Source organism: Stegostoma tigrinum, unplaced genomic scaffold, assembly GCF_030684315.1.
Source record: "Stegostoma tigrinum isolate sSteTig4 unplaced genomic scaffold, sSteTig4.hap1 scaffold_257, whole genome shotgun sequence".
Taxonomy (NCBI): Eukaryota; Metazoa; Chordata; class Chondrichthyes; order Orectolobiformes; family Stegostomatidae; genus Stegostoma; species Stegostoma tigrinum.
This window is the reverse complement of record NW_026728190.1, coordinates 58792-75494: the sequence shown is the minus strand read 5'-3', so window position 1 is coordinate 75494 and position 16703 is coordinate 58792. Positions and strand designations below refer to the sequence as shown.

At 51.3% G+C, this 16703-nt stretch overlaps 1 protein-coding gene across 1 annotated transcript in view; it reads right to left on the bottom strand.

The window, feature by feature from the left end:
* The window catches only part of LOC132208039 (utrophin-like), a 233824-nt gene that overhangs the window by 187251 nt on the left and 29870 nt on the right, over positions 1–16703 (bottom strand). The window contains exons 5-6 of the mRNA XM_059643779.1: positions 15806–15926; positions 7354–7515 (exon numbers count right to left, since the gene is read on the bottom strand). Coding sequence (XP_059499762.1) covers positions 7406–7515; positions 15806–15926 — 231 coding nt within the window. The 3' untranslated portion in view covers positions 7354–7405. The remainder of the gene's footprint in view (positions 1–7353; positions 7516–15805; positions 15927–16703) is intronic.

Here is a 16703-nt window from a genome sequence, read left to right as displayed (position 1 = left end):
GCACATGCACCTCTTTCCTCCAAGTCATTAATAAACAAGCACAAGAGCTGTGGTTCCTTCAGCGCGACCTCATTTCTTCCTGACAAGCCAACCCTGGCATCTCTGTCCATTTGTATCGGAGATAATGGGAACTGCAGATGCTTCAGAATCCAAGATAACAAAGTGTGGATCAGGATGAACACACAGAAGTAGAAGGGTCTCGGCACAAAACGTCAGCTTTTACGCTCCTGAGATGCTGCTTGGCCTGCTGTGCTCATCCAGCTCCACACTTTGTTATGAGAGATAATGGGAACTGCAGATGCTGGAGATTCCAAGATAATAAAATGTGAGGCTGGATGAACACAGCAGGCCAAGCAGCATCTCAGGAACACAAAAGCTGACGTTTCGGGCCTAGACCCTTCATCAGAGAGGGGGATGGGGGGAGGGAACTGGAATAAATAGGGAGAGAGGGGGAGGCGGACCGAAGATGGAGAGTAAAGAAGATAGGTGGAGAGGGTGTAGGTGGGGAGGTAGGGAGGGGATAGGTCAGTCCAGGGAAGACGGACAGGTCAAGGAGGTGGGATGAGGTTAGTAGGTAGCTGGGGGTGCGGCTTGGGGTGGGAGGAAGGGATGGGTGAGAGGAAGAACCGGTTAGGGAGGCAGAGACAGGTTGGACTGGTTTTGGGATGCAGTGGGTGGGGGGGAAGAGCTGGGCTGGTTGTGTGGTGCAGTGGGGGGAGGGGATGAACTGGGCTGGTTGAGGGATGCAGTGGGGGAAGGGGAGATTTTGAAACTGGTGAAGTCCACATTGATACCATATGGCTGCAGGGTTCCCAGGCGGAATATGAGTTGCTGTTCCTGCAACCTTCGGGTGGCATCATTGTGGCAGTGCAGGAGGCCCATGATGGACATGTCATCAAGAGAATGGGAGGGGGAGTGGAAATGGTTTGCGACTGGGAGGTGCAGTTGTTTGTTGCGAACTGAGCGGAGGTGTTCTGCAAAGCGGTCCCCAAGCCTCCGCTTGGTTTCCCCAATGTAGAGAAAGCCGCACCGGGTACAGTGGATGCAGTATACCACATTGGCAGATGTGCAGGTGAACCTCTGCTTAATGTGGAATGTCATCTTGGGGCCTGGGATGGGGGTGAGGGAGGAGGTGTGGGGACAAGTGTAGCATATTTCTCCGATTTACTTTCAATCTGAAAGCTACCGATAATAGATTCTTAAACCAGTTGCGATCACCAACCAATGAACCTGGTTCACCCTCTCGGTCCCTGATTCTGGCTTCAATTCACCCTGTCTCAAAGTGTAACACTTTGTTATCTCTGCCCATTTGCCTGTTCTTTCTATCGGACATGAATCATTGGCTATTTCGTTCCCAACACTTATCCCCTAACAACCACCTCTCTGTGATACCCAGAGTGATGTATCTGTCAATTTCAATCTGCACCACAAACTCATTCACTTTGTTTCATACACTCCCTGCAATTCAATACAAGATCTTCAGTCTGGCATTTACAGCCACCCTTCTTATCTGCTGCACCTGAAGTGAGACTCCTGACCATTTCCATACTTTTTGTCCTATTACTTGCTCTGGAAACTTTGCTGAGCACTTACCAGCTTCTAACTTTTTCCACAATTTTCCATGCAACTGAGCTCACCCACTCCACACTTTTTATTTTAACACCCTAGCCCCAGACCTAGCTCTGTATTTTGCGAGGATACTTGTCCCAATATGATTCTCGTCGAGCCTATAACACCAGAACGACTCCCTCCTTCCCCGTACCGATGCCAATGTCCCATGAATTCAAACACATTTCTGCCATGCCACCATTTGAACAATGTACATCTATAATTATGTTCACACCGTGCCAAATTGCTCAGATAATAATCCAGAGATTATTACCATTCTGGTTCTGCTTTCTCACCTCAGCACCTCGGTGCTCATAATCCCTCAGGAGAACCTCTTTCCTCTTTCTTCCATATCAATGGTACCTGTGTGGACCACGATAGCTGGATTTCTACTCCTCCCACTTCAAGTTCCTTTGTAGCCGAGATGGAATATCCTGAACCTGGGTACCAGGCAGGCAACACTACTTTCGAGACTCTCGATCCTGGTCACAACGAACAGTGTTCATTCCCCTAACTATACTACCTCTGATTATAACTACATTTCACTTTTTATCCCCTCCTGAATGTCCCACCTATACCACAGTGCTGCAGTCAGTTTACTCATCTTCCCTATACCCTGCACTCTCATCCACACAGGAAGAAAGAATCTCAAACCTGTTCGATAAGATCAAAGGCCAAGGTTCCTTCTGCACTACATCCTGGATCCTTCCACCTGCCCTGTTCTTTGTCATTGGCCACTGACCGAGTTTCAGCTAGTTAATCTAAGGTGTGTGACTGCCTCCTGAAGCACAGCATTCCCTGGTAACTCTGCCCCACATGATTTGTTGATTGGTCAAAACTGAGATTCCAGTTCATCAGACGTAAGCTGGAGTATGGGGCCTGACCACTCGCCCGTCATGTAGGTACAACTCATCATCTGGCCTGGCATCTCCATTTCAATTACTTCGATCTTAATTTGATTTGAAAACATTCTGGTCTTTTAGTTTGGAGCCTGTAAATATTTCTCCGATTTACTTTCAATCTGAAAGCTACCGATAATAGATTCTTAAACCAGTTGCGATCACCAACCAATGAACCTGGTTCACCCTCTCGGTCCCTGATTCTGGCTTCAATTCACCCTGTCTCAAAAAAAAATGCTTATGAACTATCAGGCAAAAAAAGCAAGCAAATGGCACCTCTTACACTCTGCACTGACTTACCGCATTGCCACCAAGTTCCCCAAAATATATATTCACTTGGTGCATTTTACTCAAGATGTGATCTCTTCTTCCAGAACATGCAAAGCATACTGATCCATAGCAATATACTACCTTCAAAACCTCAGCTCTTAGCTTATTACTTTTGTGTACATTCTCAATGCTTTCTCCAAGTCCAAACACAACACATTTACTGGTTTTCCTCTGTTAATTCTCCTCCCAAAACTTCCTCCAAAAACCCAAACAAATTAGCCAGACATAATTTCTCTTTCATCAGGCTATGGTGATTCTGTTTGATTAGATTATGATTTTCCAAATGTCCTGCTATTATTTTCTTCATAGTTGATTGCCACACATTTCCAACAATAGATATTAGACTGGTTCGGTTGTAGTTATCTTCTTTTTGCCTCTCTCCTTTTTAAATAGGGACGTCACATCAGCATTTTTCCAGCCCTCAGATGCTTCTCGAGAATCTGAACCTTTTTGGGAAATTACAGTCAATGCATATACCGACTCTGAAGCTCATTGTTTAGAATCTTAGAAAGTCAACCATCACGGCGAAGAGTCCAATCTGCTTTCACTCCATTAGATTGTCTACTGCTACTTCTCTCATGGCAGTGATGGTGTGGTAGTGATGTGTTTAATTACTCCCTGTATTCTTTAGTAATAAGGGGATCCTTGAAGTATCTTCCACTGTAAAGGCTACCCTTTTCTCATTGTCGTTGTTCCTTGATTTAAAAATTAACCTGGCCATCTCAGCCGAGCATATCATTAATGGCATTACCTCTAAAACCTTCTCTGCTAAAGTGTTCAATAGATTGCTACAACCTGAAAGAAGTAATTCTTCCCCTAAATTAATAGGCAACCAATTTGAAAATGTGGCCTCTGGTCGTAAAATCTTTCACAATATTAAGGGAGTGCTGCACTGTCACTGGAGGCCCCAAACCCCACCTCTTCCTCCGGTACATTGATGACTGTATCGGTGCCGCCTCTTGCTCCCCAGAGGAGCTCAAACAGTTCATCCACTTCACCAACACCTTCCACCCCAACCTTCAGTTCACCTGGGCCATCTCCAGCACATCCCTCACCTTCCTGGACCTCTCAGTCTCCATCTCAGGCAACCAGCTTGTAACTGATGTCCATTTCAAGCCTACCGACTCCCACAGCTACCCAGAATACACCTCCTCCCACCCACCATCCTGCAAAAATTCCATCCCCTATTCCCAATTCCTCCGCCTCCGCCGCTTCTGCTCCCACGATAAGACATTCCACTCCCGCACATCCCAGATGTCCAAGTTCTTCAAGGACCGCAACTTGCCCCCCACAGTGATCGAGAACGCCCTTGACCGCATCTCCCATATTTCCCGCAACACATCCCTCACACCCCGCCCCCGCCACAACCGCCCCAAGAGGATCCCCCTCGTTCTCACACACCACCCCACCAACCTCCGGATACAACGTATCATCCTCTGACACTTCCGCCATCTACAATCCGACCTCACCACCCAAGACATTTTTCCATCCCCACCCCTGTCTGCTTTCCGGAGAGACCACTCTCTCCGTGACTCCCTTGTTCGCTCCACACTGCCCTCCAACCCCACCACACCCGACACTTTCCCCTGCAACCGCAGGAAATGCTACGCTTGCCCCCACACCACCTCCCTCACCCCTATCCCAGGCCCCAAGATGACATTCCACATTAAGCAGAGGTTCATCTGCACATCTGCCAATGTGGCATACTGCATCCACTGTACCCGGTGTGGTTTCCTCAACATTGGGGAAACCAAGCGGAGGCTTGGGGACCGCTTTGCAGAACACCTCCGCTCAGTTCGCAACAAACAACTGCACCTCCCAGTCGCAAACCATTTCCACTCCCCCTCCCATTCTTTAGATGACATGGCCATCATGGGCCTCCTGCAGTGCCACAATGATGCCACCCCAAGGTTGCAGTAACAGCAACTCATATTCCGCCTGGGAACCCTGCAGCATAATGGTATCAACGTGGACTTCACCAGTTTCAAAATCTCTCCCACCGCATCCCTAAACCAGCCCAATTCGTCCCCTCCCCCCACTGCACCACACAACCAGCCCAGCTCTTCCCCTTCACCCACTGCATCCCAAAACCAGTCCAACCTGTCTCTGCCTCCCTAACCTGTTCTTCCTCTCACCCATCCCTTCCTCCCACCCCTAGCCGCACCCCCATCTACCTACTAACCTCATCCCACCTCCTTGACCTGTCCGTCTTCCCTGGACTGACCTATCCCCTCCCTACCTCCCCACCTATACTCTCTCCACCTATCTTCTTTTCTCTCCATCTTCAGTCCGCCTCCCCCTCTCTCCCTATTTATTCCAGAACCCTCACCCCATCCCCCTCTCTGATGAAGGGTCTAGGCCCGAAACGTCAGCTTTTGTGCTCCTGAGATGCTGCTTGGCCTGCTGTGTTCATCCAGCCTCACATTTTGTCATCTTGGATTCTCCAGCATCTGCAGTTCCCATTATCTATGGTGATTCTGTTTGATTAGATTCTGATTTTCCAAATGTCCTGCTATTATTTTCTTCATAGTTGATTGCCACATATTTCCAACAATAGATGTTAGACTGGTTCGGTTGTAGTTATCTTCTTTTTGCCTCTCTCCTTTTTAAATAGGTATGTCACATCGGCAGTTTTCCAGCCCTCAGATGCTTCTCTAGAATCTAAACCTTTTTGGGAAATTACAATCAACGCAGACACCGACTCTGAAGCTCATTGTTTAGAATCTTAGAAAGTCAACCATCACGGCAAAGAGTCTAATCTGCTTTCACTCCATTAGATTGTCTACTGCTACTTCTCTAATGGTAGTGAAGGTGTGGTAGTGATGTGTTTAATTCCTCCCTGTATTCTTTAGTAATAAGGGGATCCTTGAAGTATCTTCCACTGTAAAGGCTACCCTTTTCTCATTGTCGTTGTTCCTTGATTTAAAAATTAACCTGGCCGTTACAGCCTAGCATACGATTAATGGCATTACCTCTAAAACCTTCTTGGCTAAAGTGTTCAATAGAGTGCTACAACCTGAAAGAAGTAATTCTTCCCTGAATTAATAGGCAACCAATTTGAAAATGTGGCCTCTGGTCGTAAAATCTTTCACAAATGGGAGTAATCTCTACGGATATACACTATCAAGCCTCTTTAGAATCTTACATGTTGAAAAAATAAAATTTTTTAATCTTATAAACGCCAATGAACGTAGTCCCAGCCTGCCCAACTTTCCTAAGCATAGCAATCCCCTACGCCATTTCCGAAATCAACCCAGTCAACATGAGGTGTATGGCATCCGCGGCATTCGCTCTGTGGCCGTACATGACTTGTCAGTTACCATCCTGCTGCTACGACTCTACTTCTATTTACGATGCAGTCCTCTGTCCATCCGAACAAACTACCCTTGAACACATGGGCTCTTTTCATTTGAGACACCTTATGAGCTGTACCTTATCAAATGCTTTGTTGAAATCTCAATGTACCATATCAACTGGTGGTCCTTCATCAGTAATGTTTGTTTCCTTCTCAAAGCACTGTAGCAAGTTTGTCAAGTATTATTTCCCCTTTATAAAAGGATGTTAACTCTGTAGGATGTTATAGCACACTAAGTACCCTGTTATTTCATCTTTCATTGCCGGCATGAACATCTACCCAGGTTGACCTAAATTGGCAATACCGGCTCGCTATTTTGTCGAAGTATCTTTGTAATAATGGTGTTATGTTCACAATCTTTCAATCCTCTGAGAATTTTCCACAATCTAAGGATTCTTGGAAGATTATCATCAGTGCCTCCATTGTATCTGTAGCTGCATTGTTCAACATGAGAGGATACAACTCATGATACCCCTTGGATATTTTCTCTGCTGATTGGAGTCATGTTTGGAATTCTGTGCAGTGACATTCACTTTTAACAGTTTGCTAAATACTACCAGGAACAGAAATTGTCATCCAGCTGCAACTAAACTAAAGCTTTCAGCACAGAAGGAAGTCTTTCAATTCATTATGAACCTAATAACTCCTGTAAAGGGCAATACAATTTGCCTCAGTCCATAAATGTTCTTCCTCCAACATCCTGAGATGCATCATCTGTATTTCTTCAAATTTACCACAGATTCTGTTTCAATCATCCTTTCAGCAATACGCATGACAACAATTCGGCATTCTTAGTCCCCCTGTAGCCTCCGTTGCACATGTGCATTGTTAGCTGATTATTTATTTGTGTGCCTGCTTTTTTGCTCGAATGGTTAAAGGTAAATTTCTGTTCTTTTGTCATCAGAGCTATTGCCTCCTCACTCTCATCTTCCTTGTTTTATCCTGTGCTGGAATATTTAATTTGTTGACATATCTGAAATATGTGGTTGAATGGATTGGGTTTTGTAACATTGCATTCCCCATAGACCATCTACTGATACTGTTGCTTGTTCTAACAGTTATTATCTTGCAGAGTGGAAAATGCAGTTTGAAAGCAATGGAACATTATCGATGAAGAAGTTGATGCATAAATTGCTGCGATCTTCCAAACTACAAACTCACCTTCAATTCTTTCTCGGTCAGAGCATTGTGCCGGCGCAAATGAATCGTGTTCTCAATGGGACTTCCAAAACCATGGAATTGAATTTGCATATTGATTTCTTCTTCCCTCTTCAGAAATGCAAAGTAGTATCGTGATGAAGCTTCCAAGGCGATGATTGTGTCCTTCAATGAACGGAAAAGTGACTCTTAGATTCATGAAAATATTTCACTACTTCTATAGACATGAAAGGCAAACATTCTCCCTGCATATGACCCAGTCTCATTTTATCGTATCTTTCTGATTTTACATGCCACGGGATAATCATTGCAGTGTAACGGAAATGTTGATCATGGAAATTTATCACTGTTTTCATAAATAATGGCAAATTTTCAACATCTTGCAATTGTATGAAGGCTCAGTCTCATCACAACTCGCCTGCTGCACAAAGACATTCTTGCACTGCTTTGAATGTTAGGGCTGAAACAAAACACAATCATGACACAAATGCATCAACACCCCACTTTTAACAGGATCTGATATCCTTGCCAGGCACTGGAGGGGTTGCGGAGACTGGTGAGTGGATAAAGTCGTTCCTCTGTTCAAGCAGGAAAACGGGGACTTTCCAGGAAACTACAGACTGGTGAGTGTCTCATGTCTCAAAGGTATGGGCTAATAAGGGACAGCCAGCATGGCATTATGCGGGGCAGGTTATGTCTTACCAAGTCAGTTGAAGTTTTCAAGGAGGTGACAAGTGTGATCAATTAGGGTAGAACAATTGATAACATATACATGGATTTTACGAAGGTTTTCAACAAGGTCCCTCATGGTATGCTCATCCAGAAGATTAAGATCCATGAGATCCGTGGACTTGGCCTGCCCATATAAGGCAGATGGTAGCGGTGGAAGGCTAACAAAGAGAACACAGTATAGGGCTGGAGGAACACAGCAGGCCAGGCAGCATCAACAATGTCAGCTTTCCTGTTCCTCTGATCCTGCCTGACCTGCTGCGTTCCTCCAGCTCCACACTTGGTCATCTCTGATTCCAGCATCTACAGTTCTTGCCGTCTCAGTGGTGGAAAGCTGTTTTTCTGGCTGCAGCTCAGTGACGAGTGGTGTTCTGCATCGATGTGACTTCTGCTGTTTGTGATATATGTAAATGACTTGGTTGCAAATGTAGATGGGGGATTAGTAAGTTTGCAGATGATATAAGGACCAGTGGACTTGTGGACAGCATGGAAGGTTGTCAAAGGACACAGCAAGATACAGACCAATTGCAAACACGAGCGGAGAAATGGCCGATGGAATTTAATCTGGGCAGGCATGAGGTGTTGCATTTTAGGAGACCAAGTGTGAAGGAAAGGGATACACAGTTAATGGCAGGACCCCAAACAGCAGTGATGTCCAGAGGGATCTTGGGGTCCTAGACCATAACTCCCTGACAGTAGCCACACAAGTAGATAGGGTGGTCAAGAAGGCATATCGCATGCTTGCCTTTATTCATAGGGGAACTCAGTGCAAGAGTCAGGATGTCACATTGCAGCTTTACAAGACTTTGGTGAGACCACACAGAGTATTGCATTCAATTCTGGCCGCCACATTACACTAAGGACGTGCAGGCTTTGGACAGGGTGCAGAAGAGATTTACCAGCATGCTGACTGGAATAGAGGGTATGAACGAGAGGGAGAAGCTGGAAAAACTCTTCGTTTTCTCTGGAGCAGTAGAAGCTGAGGGCAGGCTTGATAGAAGTCCATAAAATTAGGAGATACATAAATACAGCTAACGGTCAGAAAATTTCTCCCCCGGAGTTGAAGTGTCCACTATTAGGGGGCATGCATTTCAGCTGAGAGGGGGTAAGTTCAAAAGAGATGTGAGGGGCAAATATTTCACACTGAGCATGTTAAAAGTGTGGAATACATTGCCCGGGGTGGTAGTGGATGCAGATACGATGAAAGCATTTAAAAGTGACTTTTAGTTAAGTGCACGAATATGCAAGGAATGGAGGATCATGGATCAAGGACAGGCAGAAGGGATTATTTCATTTGTTGTCATGTTTGGCCCAACATGGTGGGCCAAAGGGCACATTCCTGTTGCTGTCGTGTTCCAAGTTTTATGCTCACCTGTGTCATGATTGCAAAAAGTAGGATTGGGAAGAATTTTTGAGAAGCGTTTGTGAACATTATTTCATGTAAGGACAAATGGGATAAGGATTAGGTGACACAGCACAATCAGATCTTGGAGCCCATGATGAATCATAGGGACCTCACAAGCACCAATGATCAGAGGGATCTCAGGATCTTGATGTGCATGCCTGTTGATCCCCCAATGTAATGGACCAGGTCGTTGAAGTGGTTTGGAAGGCAGATTGGATACTTGTCTTTATTAGACTTAATATTAAGTGGTAGAGTTTCAGAATAGGCAGGGTATGTACAACACTGTTGGGCCGAACCAACATTAAGTCAACGATGAGAAAATACAGTGAGACTTGGACAACGATCAGGCTTGGCCTGATAAAGGATAAGTTACATTTGCACCATACAAGTGCAAAGCAGCAATCAGCTCCAACAAGAGAGAATATGACCATATCAAAAAAATTCCATGTCCTTACCCTCACATCATCGTTACATTTTTTTTGATGTGCAAGTGCAATCCAAGCCATGCAAGGCTATGGGCCAGGTGTTGGAAATGAGGTCAGAACAATTCAGTGCTTGCCCTTGACTGTTAGAATCTGTCAGCTTATAATGTATTTCTCCTGTATTGTAGACTACTGAGGTGCTTAGCTATCCACTAAACCAAGGTTAACACTGATCTAAAACTAAACTGGGTCAGTTATATAATCAGCAGTAGCCAGGTCCAAAGTGCAAACCACCCTGCTGTGGCACAGAGTGAGGCAAATCCAAGTGAGCGAGTGTGGTTGGAGACTCATTCGTTGGGCGCATAGATTCTGTCGCCACATTTGAGACACCAGGGCTGCGTGTTGCTTCCCTGGTGCAAGGTCAAGGACATCTCTGATTGGTTGCAACAAATTCTTAAAGGGGAGGGTGAGCAGCCAGAGGCCACGGGGCACGTTGGTACCAATGACATAGGCAGAAAGAGGGATGACATCCTGCGGACTATGTACAAGGAGTTAGCAAAGAGGCTGAAAGGCAGGACCGAGAGGGTAATAATTTATGGGTTGCCATGAGTGCCACGTGTGAGTGAGCTAAGTCATAGAAAGATAGGTGAGATGAATGCATGGTGAAGGAGCTGGCACAGGGGGCAGGGTTTCCGGTTCATGGATAATTGGGACCGTTTCTGAGCAAGGGGTGACCTGTCTAAGAGGGATGGGAGGCAAGACGCTGTGAGCGGGTCAGGACAGAGGGGACAAGTCGTTGTGAGCGGGTTACGACGGAGGGAACAAGTGCCTGTGAGCAGGTCAGGAAGGAGGGGCAAATCGCTGTGAGCGGGTCGGGGCTGCGGGGGCCAGCCGCTGTGAGTGGACAGCGCTGCGGGGGCCAGTCCCTGTGAGCGGGACAGCGCTGCGGGGGCCAGTCCCTGTGAGTGGGACAGGGCTGCGGGACCAGTCCCTGTGAGCGGGTCAGGGCACAGGGGGCCAGCCGCAGTGAGAGCGACAGGACTGCGGGGGCCAGTTGCTGTCAGCTGGACAGGGCTACAGCGGCCAGTCCCTGAGAGCGCGACAGGACTGCAGGGGGCAAATCGCTGTGAGCCGGTCAGGCCTGCGGGGGCCAGCCGCTGTGAAGGCGACAGGAATGCGGGGGCCAGTCCCTGTGAGCGGGTCAGGGCTGCAGCGGCAAGTCGCTGTCAGCGGGACAGGGCGGCGGGGGGCAAGTCGCTGTGAGCGGGTCAGGGCTGTGGGGGGCAAGTCGCTTTGAGCGGATCAGGGCTGCGGGGGCCAGCCGCTGTGAACGGGTCTGGGCTGCGGGGGCCAGTACCTGTGAGCGCGAAAGGACTGCAGGGGGCAAATCACTGTGAGTGGGTCAGGACTGCGAGGGCCGGTCCCTGTGAGCAGGTCAGGGCTGCGGGGCCAGTCCCTGTGAGCGGGTCAGGGCTGCGGGGGCCAGTCCCTGTGAGCGGGTCAGGGCTGCGGGGGCAAGTCGCTGTGAGCGGGTCAGGGCTGCGGGGGCCAGTACCTGTTAGCGGGTCAGCGCTGCGGGGGCCAGTCCCTGTTAGCGGGTCAGCGCTGCGGGGGCCAGTCCCTGTGAGCAGGTCGGACTGCAGGGGGACAGTCCCGGTGAGCGGGTCAGGGCTGCGGGGGAAAATCGCTGTGACCGGGAGAGGGCTGCGGGGGCCAGACCCCGTGCGCGGGTCAGGGCTGCGGGGGCCAGTCCCTGTGAGCGGCTCAGGGCTGCGGGGACCAGTCGCTGTGAGCGGCTCAGGGCTGCGGGGGCAAGTCCCTGTCAGCGGGACAGGACTGCAGGGGGCAAATTGGTGTGAGCGGGTCAGGGCTGCGGGGGCAAATCGCTGTGAGCGGGTCAGGACTGCAGCGGGGCAGTCCCTGTGAGCGGGTCAGGACTGCAGGGGGCCAGTCCCTGTCAGCGGGACAGGGCTGCGGGGGACAGTCCCTGTCAGCGGGACAGGGCTGCAGAGGACAAATCGCTGTGAGCACGTCAAGGCAGCGGCGGCCTGTCCCTGTGAGCAGGTCAGGACTGCAGGGGGCCAGTACCTGAGAGCAGGTCACAGCTCCGGCTGCCAGTCCCTGTGAGCAGGTCAGGGCTGCGGGGGCCAGTCCCTGTGAGCGGGTCAGGGCTGTGGGGGCCAGTCCCTGTGAGCAGGTCAGGACTGCAGGGGGACAGACCCTGTCAGCGGGACAGGACTGCAGGGGGCAAATCGCTGTGAGCGGGTCAGGGCTGCGGGGGCAAGTCCATGTCAGTGGGACAGGACTGCAGGGGGGAAATCGGTGTGAGCGGGTCAGGACTGCAGGGGGTCAGTCCATGTGAGCGGGTCAGGGCAGCGGGGGCCAGTCCCTGTGAGCGCAACAGGACTGCAGGGGGCAAATTGCTGTGAGCAGGTCTGGGCTGCGGGGGCCAGTCCCTGTGAGCGGGTCAGGGCTGAGGAGGCCAGTTGCTGTCAGCTGGACAGGGCTGCAGGGGCCAGTCCCTGAGAGCGCGACAAGACTGCAGGGGGCAAATCGTTCTGAGCCGGTCAGGCCTGCGGCGGCCAGCTGCTCTGAGATCGACAGGAATGCTGGGGCAAGTCGCTGTGAGCGGGTCAGGGCTGCGGGGGGCAAGTCGCTGTGAGCGGATCAGGGCTGCGGGAGCCAGTCGCTATGAGCAGGTCAGGCCTGCGGGGGCCAGGACCTGTTAGTGGGTCAGGGCTGCGGGGGCCAGTCCCTGTGAGCGCGAAATGACTGCAGGGGGCAAATCGCTGTGAGCGGGATAGGGCAGCGGGGGCCAGTCCCTGTGAGCGGGTCAGGGCTGCGGGGGCCAGTCCCTGTGCAGGGGTCAGGGCTGCGGGGGCCAGTCCCTGTGAGCGGGTCAGGGCTGCGGGGGCCAGACCCTCTGAGCGCAACAGGACTGCAGGGGGCAAATCGCTGTGAGCGGTTCCCAGCTGCGGGGGCCAGTACCTGTGAGCAGGTCAGGGCTGCGGGGGCAAGTTGCTGTGAGCACGACAGGACTGGAGGGGGCAAGTCGCTGTGAGCGGGTCAGGGCTGATGGGGCCAGTCACTGTGAGCGCGACAGGGCTGCGGCGGCCAGTACCTGTGAGCGGGACAGGACCGAGGGAGCAAGTCGCTGTGAGCGGGTCAGGGCTGCGGGGGGCAAAGCACTCTGAGCGGGACAGGGCTGCGGGGGCCAGTCCCTGTCAGCGCGACAGGGCTGCGGGGGCCAGTCCCTGTCAGCGCGACAGGGCTGCGGGGGCCAGACCGGGAGCGGTTCAGGGCTGCGGGGGCCAGTCCCAGTGAGCGGGTCAGGGCTGCAGAGGCCAGTCCCTGTGAGCGGGTCAGGGCTGCGGGGGGCAAGTCGCTGTGAGCGGGTCAGGGCTGCGGGGGGCAATACGCTGTGAGCGGGACAGGGCTGCGGGGGCAAGTCGCTGTCAGCGGGCCACGGGTGCCGGGGGGCAGTACGCTGCGAGCGGCTCCGGGCTGCGGTGGCCAGTCCCTGTGAGCGGGACACGGCTGCGGGGTTCAGTCCCTGTGAGTGGGTCAGGGCTGCGGGGGACCAGTCCCTGTGAGCGGGACACGGCTGCCGGGGGGCAGTCCCTGTGAGCGGGACACGGCTGCCGGGGGGCAGTCCCTGTGAGCGGGACGGGGCTGCGGGGGCCAGTCCCAGTGAGCGGGTCTGGGCTGCAGTGGCCAGTCCCTGTGAGCGGATCAGGGCTGCGGGACCCAGTCACTGTGAGCGGGACAGGGCTGCGGGGCCCAGTCCGCTGTCAGCGGGACACGGCGGCGGGGGGCAGTATGCTGTGAGCGGAACAGGGCTGCGGGGCCCAGTCCCTGTGAGCGGGACAGGGCTGGGGGACACAGTCCCTGTCAGAGGGACAGGGCTGCAGGGGCAAGCCGCTGTGAGCGGGTCAGGGCTTCGGGGCCCAGGCCGCTGTGAGCGGGTCAGGGCTGCGGGGCCCAGTCCCTGTCAGCGGGTCAGGGCAGCGGGGGCAGGCCGCTGTGAGCGGGTCAAGGCGCAGGGGTCAGGCCGCTGTGCGCGGGACAGGGCTGCGGGGCCCAGGCCGCGGTGAGCGGGGTCAGGGCTCCGGGGCCCAGGCCACTGCGAGCGGGTCAGGGAGGCGGGGCCCAGTCCCTGTCAGCGGGACAGGGCTGCGGGGGCCAGTCCGGGAGCGGGTCAGCGCTGCGGGGGCCAGTCCCTGTGAGCGGGTCAGGGCTGCGGGGGCCAGTCCGTGTGAGGGGGTCAGGGCTGCGGGGGCAGGCCACTGTAAGCAGGTCAGGGCGGCGGGGGCAGGTTGCTGTGAGCGGGTGAGGGCGGCGGGGGCAGGCCGCTGTGAGTGGGACAGGGCTGCGGGACGCAGTCCCTGTGAGCGGTTCAGGGCTACAGGGGGCAAATCGCTGTGAGCGGGTCAGGACTGCGGGGGGCCAGTCCCTGTGAGCGGGAAAGGGCTGCGGGGCCTAGTCCGCTGTGAGCAGGACACGGCTGCAGGGGGCAGTATCTGTGAGCGGGACACAGCTGCTGGGGGCAGTACGCTGTGAGCGGGTCAGGGCTGCGGGGGCCAGTCCCTGTGAGCGGGTCAGCGCTGCGGGGGCCAGTCCCTGTGAGCGGGAAAGGGCTGCGGGGCCTAGTCCGCTGTGAGCAGGACACGGCTGCAGGGGGCAGTATCTGTGAGCGGGACACAGCTGCTGGGGGCAGTATCTGTGAGCGGGACACAGCTGCGGGTGTCCAGTCCCTGTGAGCGGGTCAGGGCTGCGGGGGCCAGTCCCTGTGAGCGGGTCAGGGCTGCGGAGGGTAGTACGCGGTGAGCGGGACCGGACTGCAGGGGGCAAGTCGCTGTAAGGACTGCGGGAGGCAAGTCGCTGTGAGCGGGTCAGGACTGCAGGGGCAAGTTGATCCAGTGAATTCAAATATGAAATTACACGAAAGACAGCAATGAATTTAAAGCATCAAGAGGAAAGGGATTTGGAATCGAGCATTAGTTCGTGGGGATGGAGCAGCGCTTGGAATATTGCCTTCAGTTCTGGTTGCTTCATTACAGGGTGGATGTGGAAGCTTTGGTGAGGGTGTAGAGGATAGTTAGCAGGATGCTGCATGGAATGGATGTCAGGTCTTAGGAGAAAGGGTTCGGGGGCGAGGACTTTTCTCATTGGAGCAAAGAAGAATGAGAGGTGACTTGATTGAGGTATACAAGATGATGAGAGGCATAGCTGGAGTGGATAGTCAGAGATTTTTTCCCAGAGCAGAAATGACTATTACGAGGGGGAGAAATTTTAAGGTGACTGGAGGAAGGAGGAGGGGAGATGTCAGAGCTAAGTTCTTTACACAGAGAGTGGCGGGTGTGTGGAATGCACTGCTGGCAGTGGTAATGGAGTCAGATACATTTAGAGACTTTTAAGCGACTCTTGGATAGGCACATGAAGGACAGTAAAATGAAGGGTATGCAGGGTAGCTTGATCTTAGTGGGATAATAGGTCGGCACAACATCGTGGGCCAAAGGGCCTGTTCTGTTCTTTGTTCTCTGTTCAGCCAAAGGTTCTTTTCTTTTGAGGAGCGGGTAATTGATTGTCGTTTTTAAAGACAGAACTGGAGGACAGAGAAAGATATCAAGGAAGGTTGCACGTTAGTGACAGTATCAACAAGTCCTCAGCAGATGCACTCTCTGAGTAACTACACTGTTTTGAAGGCGAGAGGACCAATGATATCAGTTAAGCCCCCCTTGTTTTTGTATTGTGTACTTCTGACATATGCGCAAATGGACAACCTCACTCTCCTGCTAAGCTGCAGAATGAATAATGCTGCAATATTTGTCAACTCCCAAATGGGCATTGATACATTAGTAAATCTCACATCAATAAACTTACATCTCAAGGTTCTCACCTTCTAGGACTGTTTGTACTGGGAAATAACCCAAACGAGGATGCTTGGCCAAGTATTTCTTTGATCTGAACTTATTTTTCAGCACCTTGGTGAAATCACGCACATCTTCACCTGATGTTGTCTAAAAATGTAAAATAAATCAAATTTAGTTCAGAATTAACAATGAACCAATCTACTCAACTCACTCTATAATCCATGCTCTCCCTGCTAAATGTCTTTGAAGATGTAAAATTGAAGAGTCTGCAACTCTGAGGGATAAAGTCGGCTATCTTTCTGTAAGATTATGATAAAGTTAGATATGTCTGAATGTGAGTTTCAGACAATTAAGCTTCAGTTTCATAGAGTCAGACAGCATGAAAACAGATCCTTTGGTCCAACCAGTCTATGCTGATCACAATCCCAAACTGAACTAGTTCCACCTGCCTGTGCTTGGCCCATATCTCTCCAAACATTTCTGTCATCTTTCTATCTTCTGGCTACAACATCACCTGAGCAGAATTCTCCATCTTGTGGCCAAATACTAGAACTATACAATTAAGTCATTTCAAATGATACACAGATCCAGGATTCACATTAGTGGCCTTTCTGGTTGAACTGCTAATTATTTTAACAATAGTGCATTTTTTGTCCAATTTTGCCATGTAATCCAGTGATCCAAAATTCATCTCATTGGGTTTAATTTTTTTGGTTTTCTGTACTGTGTCAAAGATGAGATCAATACATTGGTGAGAAATTACCTTGGTTTGGAAATTCAAAGTCACTATAGTCCCAGGCGGGACCACAGGGCTGCTCTCACAGTCAAGAGAGATATCTGGAGGTGGTTTAAATTGAAGGTTACCACACCTCAGATGAGGAGACAGGTTGAGAAGGAGACTCCTTCATTGTAACTTCAGACAGT